The following is a 13,122-nucleotide window of genomic DNA, read 5'->3' on the forward strand; positions in this document are numbered from 1 at the left end:
GTGACGTTTTTTAAATGAATGTTTGGTGCGTGCATGTTTGAATGGTATGAGTGTTGTTAATGGATGTGCGTGTGTGTGTGTGTGTGTGTGTGTGTGTGTGTGTGTGTGTGTGTGTGTGTGTGTGTGTGTGTGTGTGTGTGTGTGTGCGCGCGCGTGTGTGTATCCCGCCAGCCCCCCTCCATCCTAAAGCTGCCGGCCGCCACTGGTACAGAGTGGTCTTGGATGGTGCAATGTATGTTGTGCTATGGTGTCAATTAGTCTAATTTGAGACACACCTATTGGCTGTGTGGCATGCAGTTGTCGAATGGAACGGAGTGATATAATGAGGTGTAATGTTGTGGTGAGTTGTAATGTGACGGTGTTTCACAAAATAAAGTAGTTGGTTTATCCGTAGAGTGAACATCTTGTAGCTTGTTTTGCTGTTGATAGAGGATGGGTATTTGTTGGTTAACTTGGTGGTTCTTATTTTATTGATATTAGGAATGAGACACTGTGACATTTGAGTGCATTAGCCGACTAAACCTCAAGACCGGAGATTTTGCATGTTACTGTATGATGCTATGTTCTGGTGTGATATACCATTGAGTGGTGTTGATGTTGTGGTGACGTACGTTGTGTTATTGAATGTATCTGTGAGCTGGTCTTCTGATGTATTTTTGGGGATCAATACGGTGTTAAGATGTCGGCTGGTGCAATTTTATGAGGTTTGGTATAGTATGATGTGATGTATTGTATTTGTGTTCTGGCATGTTTTGTAATATGTCTCCTCACAAAGAGTGAGCCACCCTCCCACTTTGTGTTAACCTTTTGTAAAGGGTTTTAGTTGTTGATATTCAGTGCTGTCAGAAATACATTCCCACTGCAGAATTGAAAAAGTGTGCTACTGAGATGTAGCACATGGCCTAAGTAAAGAAACCAGGCCTGTGGGCCCAGAATACTTGCCTATTGATAACATCCCTCAATTTCTCTGATAAAGGTGAAGCATGTATCTGTAGAGACGTGTGGTGTGGGACAAAGTGTGCTGATTTCATAATTTTTTGGGATGAAAGTTGTTTGTATATGTAGGAGGTATATATCTATAGATTGTGTCAGTCACTATATGGCTGGGTTCATGGATGGTCTGCCATGTATTGTGGATGAGTGAAATGAGTGCCAGGGGATTGAGCTGCTCTTGATTAGTGGAAGGGATACATATGAGTTGAGGGATAGTATTTGTGCTGAAATGGAATGAAGAGGACTCTTGTGTGAGGGGTGAAGTTTTTTGGGGAGGTAGAGAAATATGGTGTGTGTAGAGGGATGGGTTATGACCTAAGGTAGAAGGATGGGCTGTGTCTGGAGTTGGAGAGATGTGTTTCTGGAGGTGGAGGCTTGAGTGTGGGTATGTTGAGGTGTGGGGGAAGAGGTGTGTGAAGTGTATGGAGGGATGCAGTGTGTGGAGGTGGATAACTAGAAATAGTTTGGGATGGAGTGAAGGAGTGATAAAGGGGGCGATGGAACTGGTGTGGATGGCCACTGAGGGAGTTTGGTATGTCACATGCAGGGTATGGTGTGTTTAACTGGGGCACATGGTGTGTCGTGGGCAAGGTCTGGTGTGTTGCAGTCAGGCGTTTGTGTTGTGGGTGCAGCAAAGTGTAATGGGCAGGGCTCTGGCACCTTTCGGGAAGGGTAGTGTGAGCATCCCTTGGGTGTGGGTGGAGTGACACTCCAGGGCATCTAGACTGTATGTGTGTGTTGTGAGGAGTGTGCCATGATGTGGGTTTTTTGAGTGCAGTGTGTATTTGTAGTGGCAGGGTGTTGGAGTCCAGTAATAGCATATGTTGAGTGTGTGAACTTCTGTTAAATATCTGCATGGGTGGAGTATATATCTGAATGGTCTGTGGAATGTTTGGTATGCGGAAGGGATTCTGTTGAGAGAGGGAGCATGTGTATACAGTGGAAGAGTGCACAGAGTATTGTTTGAAGGATTGGTATGGAAGGGGTAGATGTTTGTGTCCGGGGCTGAATTTGGCGTTGGGGATGTATGTGGTGTGTGCTTGATGGTTAAAGTCTGTACTAAGGGTAGAGTACATTGTGCATATAAACATCCATTCATCCTTTTATGGGTGGAGCGTGTGTGCGCACATATCTGAACAAGGTGTATAAAATATTGATCTGTATGCATGTGTGTGATATATATTTGTGTGTGTGTGAGAGAACGAGAACATGAAGCTTGTGGGAATATTGCGGGTCTGTGGAGGGTCCGTTTGTATGTCTACAGACTTAGTACGTGGAGGGAAATGCATTTGTGTGGTTGTAGAATGACAGGTGTGTAATTTGAAGCCTGGATGGGGAGAAAGGTAGGTGTGGGTAAGAAATGTGTGTGTGTGTGTGGAGTGTAAGGGGTGTGTGTGGAGTGTATGGGGTGTGTGTGTGTGGAGTGTATGGGGTGTGTGTGTGTGTGTGGAGTGTATGGGGTGTGTGTGTGTGTGTGGAGTGTATGGGGTGTGTGTGTGTGTGTGGAGTGTATGGGGTGTGTGTGTGTGTGTGGAGTGTATGGGGTGTGTGTGGAGTGTATGGGGTGTGTGTGTGTGTGGAGTGTATGGGGTGTGTGTGTGTGTGGAGTGTATGGGGTGTGTGTGTGTGTGGAGTGTATGGGGTGTGTGTGTGTGTGGAGTGTATGGGGTGTGTGTGTGTGTGTGTGTGTGGAGTGTATGGGGTGTGTGTGTGTGTGTGTGTGTGTGGAGTGTATGGGGTGTGTGTGTGTGTGTGGAGTGTATGGGGTGTGTGTGTGTGTGTGGAGTGTATGGGGTGTGTGTGTGTGTGTGTGGAGTGTATGGGGTGTGTGTGTGTGTGTGTGGAGTGTATGGGGTGTGTGTGTGTGTGTGTGGAGTGTATGGGGTGTGTGTGTGTGTGTGTGGAGTGTATGGGGTGTGTGTGTGTGTGTGTGTGGAGTGTATGGGGTGTGTGTGTGTGTGTGTGTGGAGTGTATGGGGTGTGTGTGTGTGTGTGTGGAGTGTATGGGGTGTGTGTGTGTGTGTGGAGTGTATGGGGTGTGTGTGTGTGTGTGGAGTGTATGGGGTGTGTGTGTGTGTGTGGAGTGTATGGGGTGTGTGTGTGTGTGTGGAGTGTATGGGGTGTGTGTGTGTGTGGAGTGTATGGGGTGTGTGTGTGTGTGGAGTGTATGGGGTGTGTGTGTGTGGAGTGTGTGTGGAGTGTGTGTGGAGTGTGTGTGGAGTGTGTGTGGAGTGTGTGTGGAGTGTGTGTCTGTGGAGTGTGTGTCTGTGGAGTGTGTGTCTGTGGAGTGTGTGTCTGTGGAGTGTGTGTCTGTGGAGTGTGTGTCTGTGGAGTGTGTGTGGAGTGTGTGTGGAGTGTGGGGTCTGTGTGGAGTGTGGGGTCTGTGTGGAGTGTGGGGTCTGTGTGGAGTGTGGGGTCTGTGTGGAGTGTGGGGTCTGTGGAGTGTGGGGTCTGTGGAGTGTGGGGTCTGTGGAGTGTGGAGTGTGGAGTGTGGAGTGTGGGGTCTGTGTGGAGTGTGGAGTGTGGGGTCTGTGTGGAGTGTGGAGTGTGGGGTCTGTGTGGAGTGTGGAGTGTGGGGTCTGTGTGGAGTGTGGAGTGTGGGGTCTGTGTGGAGTGTGGAGTGTGGAGTGTGGGGTCTGTGTGGGGTCTGTGTGGGGTCTGTGTGGGGTCTGTGTGGGGTCTGTGTGGGGTCTGTGTGGGGTCTGTGTGGGGTCTGTGTGGGGTCTGTGTGGGGTCTGTGTGGGGTCTGTGTGGGGTCTGTGTGGAGTGTGGGGTCTGTGTGGAGTGTGGGGTCTGTGTGGAGTGTGGGGTCTGTGTGGAGTGTGGGGTCTGTGTGGAGTGTGGGGTCTGTGTGGAGTGTGGGGTCTGTGTGGAGTGTGGGGTCTGTGTGGAGTGTGGGGTCTGTGTGGAGTGTGGGGTCTGTGTGGAGTGTGGGGTCTGTGTGGAGTGTGGGGTCTGTGTGGGGTCTGTGTGGAGTGTGGGGTCTGTGTGGGGTCTGTGTGGGGTGTGGGGTCTGTGTGGGGTCTGTGTGGGGTCTGTGTGGGGTCTGTGTGGAGTGTGGGGTCTGTGTGGAGTGTGGGGTCTGTGTGGGGTCTGTGGGGTCTGTGGGGTCTGTGGGGTCTGTGGGGTCTGTGTGGAGTGTGGGGTCTGTGTGGGGTCTGTGTGGAGTGTGGGGTCTGTGTGGGGTCTGTGTGGAGTGTGGGGTCTGTGTGGGGTCTGTGTGGAGTGTGGGGTCTGTGTGGAGTGTGGGGTTGTGTGGAGTGTGGGGTTGTGTGGGGTCTGTGTGGAGTGTGGGGTCTGTGTGGAGTGTGGGGTTGTGTGGAGTGTGGAGTGTGGGGTCTGTGTGGAGTGTGGGGTTGTGTGGAGTGTGGAGTGTGGGGTCTGTGTGGAGTGTGGGGTCTGTGGGGTCTGTGTGGAGTGTGGGGTTGTGTGGAGTGTGGAGTGTGGGGTCTGTGTGGAGTGTGGAGTGTGGGGTCTGTGTGGAGTGTGGAGTGTGGGGTATGTGTGGAGTGTGTGTGGAGTGTGGGGTCTGTGTGGGGTCTGTGTGGGGTCTGTGTGGAGTGTGGGGTCTGTGTGGGGTCTGTGTGGAGTGTGGGGTCTGTGTGGGGTCTGTGTGGAGTGTGGGGTCTGTGTGGAGTGTGGGGTCTGTGTGGAGTGTGGGGTCTGTGTGGAGTGTGGGGTCTGTGTGGAGTGTGGGGTCTGTGTGGAGTGTGGGGTCTGTGTGGAGTGTGGGGTCTGTGTGGAGTGTGGGGTCTGTGTGGAGTGTGGGGTCTGTGTGGAGTGTGGGGTCTGTGGGGTCTGTGTGGAGTGTGGGGTCTGTGTGGGGTCTGTGTGGAGTGTGGGGTCTGTGTGGGGTCTGTGTGGAGTGTGGGGTCTGTGTGGGGTCTGTGTGGGGTCTGGGGTCTGTGTGGGGTCTGTGTGGAGTGTGGGGTCTGTGTGGGGTCTGGGGTCTGTGTGGGGTCTGTGTGGGGTGTTGAGTGTGGGGTCTGTGTGGAGTGTGGGGTCTGTGTGGGGTCTGTGTGGAGTGTGGGGTCTGTGTGGGGTCTGTGTGGAGTGTGGGGTCTGTGTGGAGTGTGGGGTCTGTGTGGAGTGTGGAGTGTGGGGTCTGTGTGGAGTGTGGAGTGTGGGGTCTGTGTGGAGTGTGGAGTGTGGGGTCTGTGTGGAGTGTGGAGTGTGGGGTCTGTGTGGAGTGTGGGGTCTGTGTGGAGTGTGGGGTCTGTGTGGAGTGTGGAGTGTGGGGTCTGTGTGGAGTGTGGGGTCTGTGTGGAGTGTGGGGTCTGTGTGGAGTGTGGGGTCTGTGTGGGGTCTGTGTGGAGTGTGGGGTCTGTGTGGGGTCTGTGTGGAGTGTGGGGTCTGTGTGGGGTCTGTGTGGAGTGTGGGGTCTGTGTGGAGTGTGGGGTTGTGTGGAGTGTGGGGTCTGTGTGGAGTGTGGGGTCTGTGTGGAGTGTGGGGTCTGTGTGGGGTCTGTGTGGGGTCTGTGTGGAGTGTGGGGTCTGTGTGGAGTGTGGGGTCTGTGGGGTCTGTGTGGAGTGTGGGGTCTGTGTGGGGTCTGTGTGGAGTGTGGGGTCTGTGTGGAGTGTGGGGTCTGTGTGGAGTGTGGGGTCTGTGTGGAGTGTGGGGTCTGTGTGGAGTGTGGGGTCTGTGGGGTCTGTGTGGAGTCTGGGGTCTGTGTGGGGTCTGTGTGGGGTCTGGGGTCTGTGTGGGGTCTGTGTGGAGTGTGGGGTCTGTGTGGGGTCTGTGTGGGGTCTGGGGTCTGTGTGGAGTGTGGGGTCTGTGTGGGGTCTGTGTGGAGTGTGGGGTCTGTGTGGGGTCTGTGTGGGGTCTGTGTGGAGTGTGGGGTCTGTGTGGAGTGTGGGGTCTGTGTGGAGTGTGGGGTCTGTGTGGAGTGTGGGGTCTGTGTGGAGTGTGGGGTCTGTGTGGAGTGTGGGGTCTGTGTGGAGTGTGGGGTCTGTGTGGAGTGTGGGGTCTGTGTGGAGTGTGGGGTCTATGTGGAGTGTGGGGTCTGTGTGGAGTGTGGGGTCTGTGTGGAGTGTGGAGTGTGGGGTCTGTGTGGAGTGTGGAGTGTGGGGTCTGTGTGGAGTGTGGGGTCTGTGTGGAGTCTGTGTGGAGTGTGGGGTCTGTGTGGAGTGTGGAGTGTGGGGTCTGTGTGGAGTGTGGAGTGTGGGGTCTGTGTGGAGTGTGGAGTGTGGGGTCTGTGTGGAGTGTGGGGTCTGTGTGGAGTGTGGGGTCTGTGTGGAGTGTGGGGTCTGTGTGGAGTGTGGGGTCTGTGTGGAGTGTGGGGTCTGTGTGGAGTGTGGGGTCTGTGTGGAGTGTGGGGTCTGTGTGGGGTCTGTGTGGAGTGTGGGGTCTGTGTGGGGTCTGTGTGGAGTGTGGGGTCTGTGTGGGGTCTGTGTGGAGTGTGGGGTCTGTGTGGAGTCTGGGGTCTGGGGTCTGTGTGGAGTGTGGCGTGTGGAGTGTGGGGTCTGGGGTCTGTGTGGAGTGTGGCGTGTGGAGTGTGGGGTCTGGGGTCTGTGTGGAGTGTGGCGTGTGGAGTGTGGGGTCTGTGTGGAGTGTGGAGGGGGTGTGGGGTCTGTGTGGAGTGTGGAGGGGGTGTGGGGTTTGTGTGGAGTGTGGAGGGGGTGTGGGGTTTGTGTGGAGTGTGGAGGGGGTGTGGGGTTTGTGTGTGTGTGGAGGGGGTTTGTGGGTGGAGTGGAAGGTATGGGTTTGAGGGAGTGAAGAATTGGATGGAGTGGTGTGGGTGGGGTGGATCTTATTGGTTGGAGTGTGTGTGGGATAATGTGGATAGTTCAGGTATTGCGGTGTGTTGTGTATGTGAGTGAGGTGTTGGTGACTAGACAGGGTGGGTAAAGTGAGATGTGTGGGATGGATGGAGTGTCTCAGGACATAGCATAGGCCTCTACAGTGCAGGGAGGTACATATTGTACAAGTGGGCCCCACCCCTTCAGGAGTCCCCCAGTTCCTCAGGGGCCTCCGTTCAAATGTCCATGAATGTATTTGAGATATGGGAGATTGTTGGGGGGTTGGCGGGGTAGGTGACTCATCACATTCTACAGATGGGCCTCTTGGTTCTGTATTACACGACTTGAGTGGGTGTTGTGAGGGTGGAGCATTTCCTTGGTGGAATGTCTGGATATAGTGTGGATGTTGACGGAAGTGTTGATGGGTAGAGGGCACCGGATCGTGTACCTTAGTTTTGTGGAGGTGGGACCTCTGGCACAGGATGTAGATGGGCGTTTGTGGCTAGAGTGGAGCATAATTTGTGTTGTAATAGGTAATGTGAAGGTATGGTTGGGAGTACTGTGAACACGAGTGGAACGTGGAACTTTGAGTAGAGGGAGTGGTAATGGGATAGTGGTTGTGACAGGAGTGTAAGATAGTGTTGGAAGAAAAGGCTAAGTCAGGGAGCGTTCACTATAGGGTATGGTAAGTGGAGAAGAAGTTCGGCGGAGACAACCCTTTCTAAAATCTTTTGTTCGTGAGAAAGATCTGCAAGACAGTGTTTTGATCTGATATTTTGTGGGTTTGAGTGGGGTATGTATTGTGGTTTGCCGTAAAAGTGAAGATTATTCGCTTACTGGAGTCTGTATTACGTCCCATTCCCTTCACCGCCACCCTCTGGTTCTTTTCTGCAAAACCTGCTTCCCTGCACAGTATTTGTTTGCATTTCGCCGACAGAGCGCAGCGCTCATATGCTTCATTCACATACCACATTGTGTTTGCTAACAAATAACTCGCAGGACGCGTTTAGAAGTTTGCAAGACGTAACAAAATGTATTTTTATTCACTGAGTGAGAACCAAGAACGTGTTTCTGTAAACAGCAAAAATCATAAGTAAACGTTACACCCATTTTCAGCCTCTTTCTCCATTGTAAACATGGGCACTTTTCACGGCTGTGATCTGTCCATAGTGTGTAAACAAAGCAGCATGGAGTCAGCAAGATTGCCTTCCAGTTTGTCAAGGATATTAAAGTTCAGCATCTGCGGTGTCAGTTGCACACTTTCTTCTCCTGGATGGAAAAAAGCTCACAATAGGAGTACAGCACATGTTTGCTTTGATTTTTTTTTTTTTTCCTTCAAAAAGTCCCGGTCTCTGGCTATCAAGATCTTTCACAGTGATTAAACCCTGTTCTCTCGTCCATAGCTCTCTGCCATGAAATCGGTGTACAGGAGCCTTGCAGATCGCCAGCCCGCACTACAAAATGACAATGCCCTGAGAACAGTGAGGTGGCCGGTGTCTCCGAGCATGCAAGGCTGCTGCGCAAAGATGCCCGCTTAGAAGCACTTGCGGTGGACAATGGAGGGGCCTGCCTCGTCGTACTCTTGCTTGGTGATCCACATGGCCTGGAAGGTGGACAGGGAGGCCAGGATGGAGCCGCCGATCCAGACGGAGTACTTGCGCTCAGGGGGAGCGATGATCTTGATCTTCATGGTGCTGGGGGCCAGCGCGGTGATCTCCTTCTGCATGCGGTCAGCGATACCGGGGTACATGGTGGTGCCGCCGGAAAGCACGTTGTTGGCGTACAGGTCCTTCCTGATGTCGATGTCGCACTTCATGATGCTGTTGTAGGTGGTCTCGTGGATGCCGGCGGACTCCATGCCGATGAAGGAGGGCTGGAAGAGGGTCTCGGGGCAGCGGAAGCGCTCGTTGCCGATGGTGATCACCTGGCCGTCGGGCAGCTCGTAGCTCTTCTCCAGGGAGGAGGAGGAGGCGGCGGTGGCCATCTCGTTCTCGAAGTCCAGGGCCACGTAGCAGAGCTTCTCCTTGATGTCGCGCACGATCTCCCTCTCGGCGGTGGTGACGAAGGAGTAGCCGCGCTCGGTGAGGATCTTCATGAGGTAGTCGGTCAGGTCCCGGCCGGCCAGGTCCAGGCGCTGGATGGCGTGGGGCAGCGCGTACCCCTCATAGATGGGCACGTTGTGGGTGACGCCGTCGCCGGAGTCCAGCACGATGCCGGTGGTACGGCCGGAGGCGTAGAGGGACAGCACGGCCTGGATGGCCACGTACATGGCCGGCACGTTGAAGGTCTCAAACATGATCTGCGTCATCTTCTCGCGGTTAGCCTTGGGGTTCAGGGGGGCCTCGGTCAGCAGGGTGGGGTGCTCTTCGGGGGCGACGCGCAGCTCGTTGTAGAAGGTGTGGTGCCAGATCTTCTCCATGTCGTCCCAGTTGGTGATGATGCCGTGCTCGATGGGGTACTTCAGGGTGAGGATGCCCCTCTTGCTCTGCGCCTCATCTCCCACGTAGGAGTCCTTCTGACCCATGCCAACCATGACCCCCTGGTGGCGAGGGCGGCCGACGATGGATGGAAACACGGCCCTGGGAGCATCATCACCGGCGAAGCCGGCTTTCACCAGCCCGGAGCCGTTGTCGCACACCAGAGAGGTGGTCTCCTCGTCGTCGCACATGCTGGCGCACGGGGTTTCTGCTGCTGCTGCTGCTGGAAGCTGGGCTCGGAGTGCGAGTGGCTCGACTTGCCGGTGCTGTGTGCTGCAGTGTCCCCCGGCCCGGCCTTTATATACGCACAGAAGGCTGGCCCGGCCTCCTCCGCTTTAGGAATGCCGTGCAATTAATCGGTAATTCCTCACTTCTCGGCCTATATTTGGGCCGCCCGGGCCCTGCCCAGTTGCTCCTTCGAGGGGCCGCGGGAGGGTGCCCAGGCCACCCAAAAAAGGCAACGCCTGTTGAAGCTCCAGCGCCGGTAGCGGGACCTGAAATGGAATGGGTGACTGACAGTCCGTGTGCGGGGACAGCTGAACGGTCCGGGAGCGCAGCCGGACCATATGTGAGGAGAGCAGCGAGGCCTTCCGCGTGTCTATTCATGTGCAGGAGGCACAGAAACTATTTTAGCTTTTCGTGCATTCGACCACTGCGTCCTGTCCCCAGTAGAACTAGCGTGTCCAGGATAAAGCTTGTGTACGCGGCGCCGCCGTGATTGACTATATGAGCTGCCTGCATCGGTGCCTTAGGGTGTTACAGGAGCGAGCTACATATTTAATGTGGTTATAGTGCCTTCTATACAAGGTGGTTGGAGCCTAGAATTATCTTTGATTATCTTCCGATCGAACAAAGTGCTCCTCCAATTTATTGGACCGTTCTAACGTGAAAAGGAAAGGCCTGACTGACCCTGTCCCCGCTGGACCAGCGGCACCCCTTCTCAGCAGCGCCCCAGATCCATCAACGAAAGCCCCTTCTAGAGAGCTCTGCGTAGCAGCTGCTCGCCCTTCATTGACATTATAAATGCTGCTTTAATGCGCCGAGCCTTAGTTCTCGATTAAAGTGACACTGCCTAACTTGCTTGTAAATGGAACCGAAACGCGCGTCTCTTTAAAAATGAGACTTGTTAGGCTTGTAAGACTGGCACTTCCTCGAGTGAATCGATGCCCCTGAGATCTGCAGTAGTTAGCACCGACCACTCGACAGACGAGAACACCGTAATGTCTGAAATACCAGAGCGTGACCGAGTAGACGCTGCACAGTGCGAGCACTCACTCACTTGAACATGTCGTTTACGTGAAGTCGCCATCACAACTGATCTGGCGGAGAACACCCAGCCCGGAAGTAACCAGTGCTGATGTAAACGCACCATGTCGGGGAAAGTAGCATTGGCATTGTAAGACCAGGAGTACAAAAAAGAGTTTTGATTCCCACGAGGATCCCCACATTTCTTTAATGTACTAACTCGTGTTTATTCATTGCTCTACCTTCTTTTTTTTACTAAGGAACCCAAAAGGGTGGGATGGTTATAGCTCAGGCTGCAGACGCAAACCCCTCAAATAAGCATAGACAAACCCAGTTCATTGTTATCTGTCATTGTTTAACTCTGGGGGGTGGCTGCAGGTTTCACCCTCCTTAATTATGTGTTACAGAAGCCCATGCTTAAATGAGGCCGCATGTTTCATTTCCCCGCTATTTCTACTCTGGAAGATGCTGTATGTTTTAATCAGCCATCTCAACCCCCCCCCCCCCCCCCCTTCTGATCCCTCACATGCGACTGCCTGTTTCAGCTCAGATGTCGGAGTATAGGATGCTCGTTCTAACTTCCTTTCACAGACGGGTTCATATTTAATCACATTTCATTTACACACACTGCTTAATTTGTGCTTCTTGTTTCCGGTGCGGAGCACCAGCACTAATTTTTGAGGGCCGGCGCTTATTCTTCTGCCTCAGGCATGTACTGTGAGCAAAAGACACATCTGGGAAAGATGGAGGAAGAGAAAGATGGAAAAGCGTCATTATGGGAGAAAGCAGAAAGCGATAAGAGTGAGCTGAAGGGGTAGGAAGTGGCTGTAAATGGACTGAAGAGGCCCAAGATGGCTTCAGGATTACGCTGCCTCAGTATTCTGTGTTCCCACATTTAATTGCATCAGTGACATCTTTAGGAGGAGGGCTTTGGGCACAGGCATGTTTTTATTTACAAATTAAGCACTGTTTACACATTATTGCCGACTCTCCATTTCACCCCTAAGTGTCTTCGTGCCCCCAGGTTCCTTTCATCTCGGAGCTGTCTGCAGAGTCGGTGTCTTATTTCGGGGTATGCAGATTGATGCTCCCTCCCACTGGTGCTATGTATCAAAATCCCTTCTACCCAGCGGTGGCTGCTTGACCAAACCCCACCTTTTTTCCCCACCCTAAAGTTCCCCGCTTGTTCCAGTAGCATTCTCTTCCACCAGATGCTTTTCATCCTTTTTTTCCACTCCACGGTTGGCTTTATTTATTTATTTTTAGTCCCACTTTTTTTCATGTCAGTCCCACTTTTTCTTCCATAGAACAACCGGCAGCATTTTAGAACTCCCAACTTTCTTCCACCCTAGAGGTGGCTGCATTTTCCAAACCTGCACTATTATATCTCAGCAAGCACTGTGTGCCCTTGTCTGCATTTCTTCCATCCTGGAGTAGATACCTACTCTTAACACATTAATTTTTCTCAGGAGTGATTAGTGTAGTGCTGAGCTGCCTGGTACCCCACAGGTGACTGTAGACCCCAGTTCCTCTGTCACCACAGAAGGGGCTGTGTGTTCTAACCACCCACTCTTCACCCATATTTGTGTATCATGCCACATCGCAGAGATGTCTGCATTTCCTTATACTACTTTATTTCTCTCCAGAGGTGAATGCATCTTCCATAGCGTAACTTGCAGCATGGTTCAGTCTTCCATTTTTTCAGCGCAAGGTGTAGGATGTTTTTAGCAGCTCTCCTTCTGTACCAGTGATTGTTTAAGTTTCCCAAGGGATACCTGAAGGTTGTGCCTATTTCACCCCAAAGGAGGCTACTTGTCCTAGTTCATTGCTTTAACATCTGTCGTGACTGGACGCTGCAGTTCCCCCTATTTCATTTACCCATCGTGGAGGGGGTAGTATTTTCAACCCCCCCCCCCCTCTTCCATATTAAAGGAGGTGGCTGCATGAAGCGGTAGTAGGTCCCTTTCTTCTTACCTTTTGCAACGGAAGGGGTTGAATGGCACCCCTTCTTCCACTCCATTCCTCTCAACTTTACTCCCAAAAGTTCTGCGTATTCCTGACTATATTGTAACAATAAAGAGCTTCTTTTTTATTCTTACTCGTTTTTTTAACTTGTATTTCAATAAAATAACTTTAGTTTATGTCCGTGTAAGAGTTTTTTAATTGTATGTTATTACTTAGAGCTGTATGTACGGTGAACATTGCTATGGTTTTGTGAGAATTTATGAAACTTTTGTGTGACCACTGTACGGGGCAGTAACTGGTGCGTTGCGACGTCCAACTCGGATGAAATGCATCGTATGTCTGTCACTGACTTTCCTCAGGCTTGCAGGCTCACACCAGCAAAAGCTGAGGTCTGGGCTTCTCTGATCTCACCCTGGGCACTCCACTCTAATCTAATCCAATCTACTCTACTCCAATCTAGTGTACTCCACTCCAAACTACTTCACTCTAAAGCACTCTACTCTACACCTCTTTACTCTGTGCCATGCCACTCTGACCCTTCACTGCTATTGACACTCCACTCTACACCACTGACTATTCCACTCCATGATGCTCAACTACGCTATGACACTCCCCGGCACTAACTTTTAGCCATGCAGAACAGCAGCCCCTCTGGTGTGCGACATGGCTAAAACACATTGCCAAAGCCAATTGCTCTCCAGATG

The 13,122-nt window shown here is 52.5% G+C and overlaps 2 protein-coding genes across 3 annotated transcripts in view; one reads left to right on the forward strand and one right to left on the reverse strand.

The window, feature by feature from the left end:
* MED13L (mediator complex subunit 13L) overlaps positions 1-13,122 on the forward strand; it is a 982,865-nt gene that overhangs the window by 191,346 nt on the left and 778,397 nt on the right. The window lies entirely within an intron of this gene.
* Positions 7,737-9,500, reverse strand: LOC138266117 (actin, alpha cardiac muscle 1-like). Its single transcript, XM_069214515.1, has one exon. The coding sequence runs from the start codon at positions 9,397-9,399 to the stop codon at positions 8,266-8,268; it is 1,134 nt and encodes a 377-aa protein (XP_069070616.1). The 5' UTR covers positions 9,400-9,500; the 3' UTR covers positions 7,737-8,265.

Source organism: Pleurodeles waltl, chromosome 11, assembly GCF_031143425.1.
Source record: "Pleurodeles waltl isolate 20211129_DDA chromosome 11, aPleWal1.hap1.20221129, whole genome shotgun sequence".
NCBI lineage: Eukaryota > Metazoa > Chordata > Amphibia > Caudata > Salamandridae > Pleurodeles > Pleurodeles waltl.

What these genes read in the sequence shown, in the direction of transcription:
- LOC138266117 (XM_069214515.1), bottom strand. Translation starts at nt 9,399, where the DNA reads ATGTGCGACGACGAGGAGACCACCTCTCTGGTGTGCGACAACGGCTCC.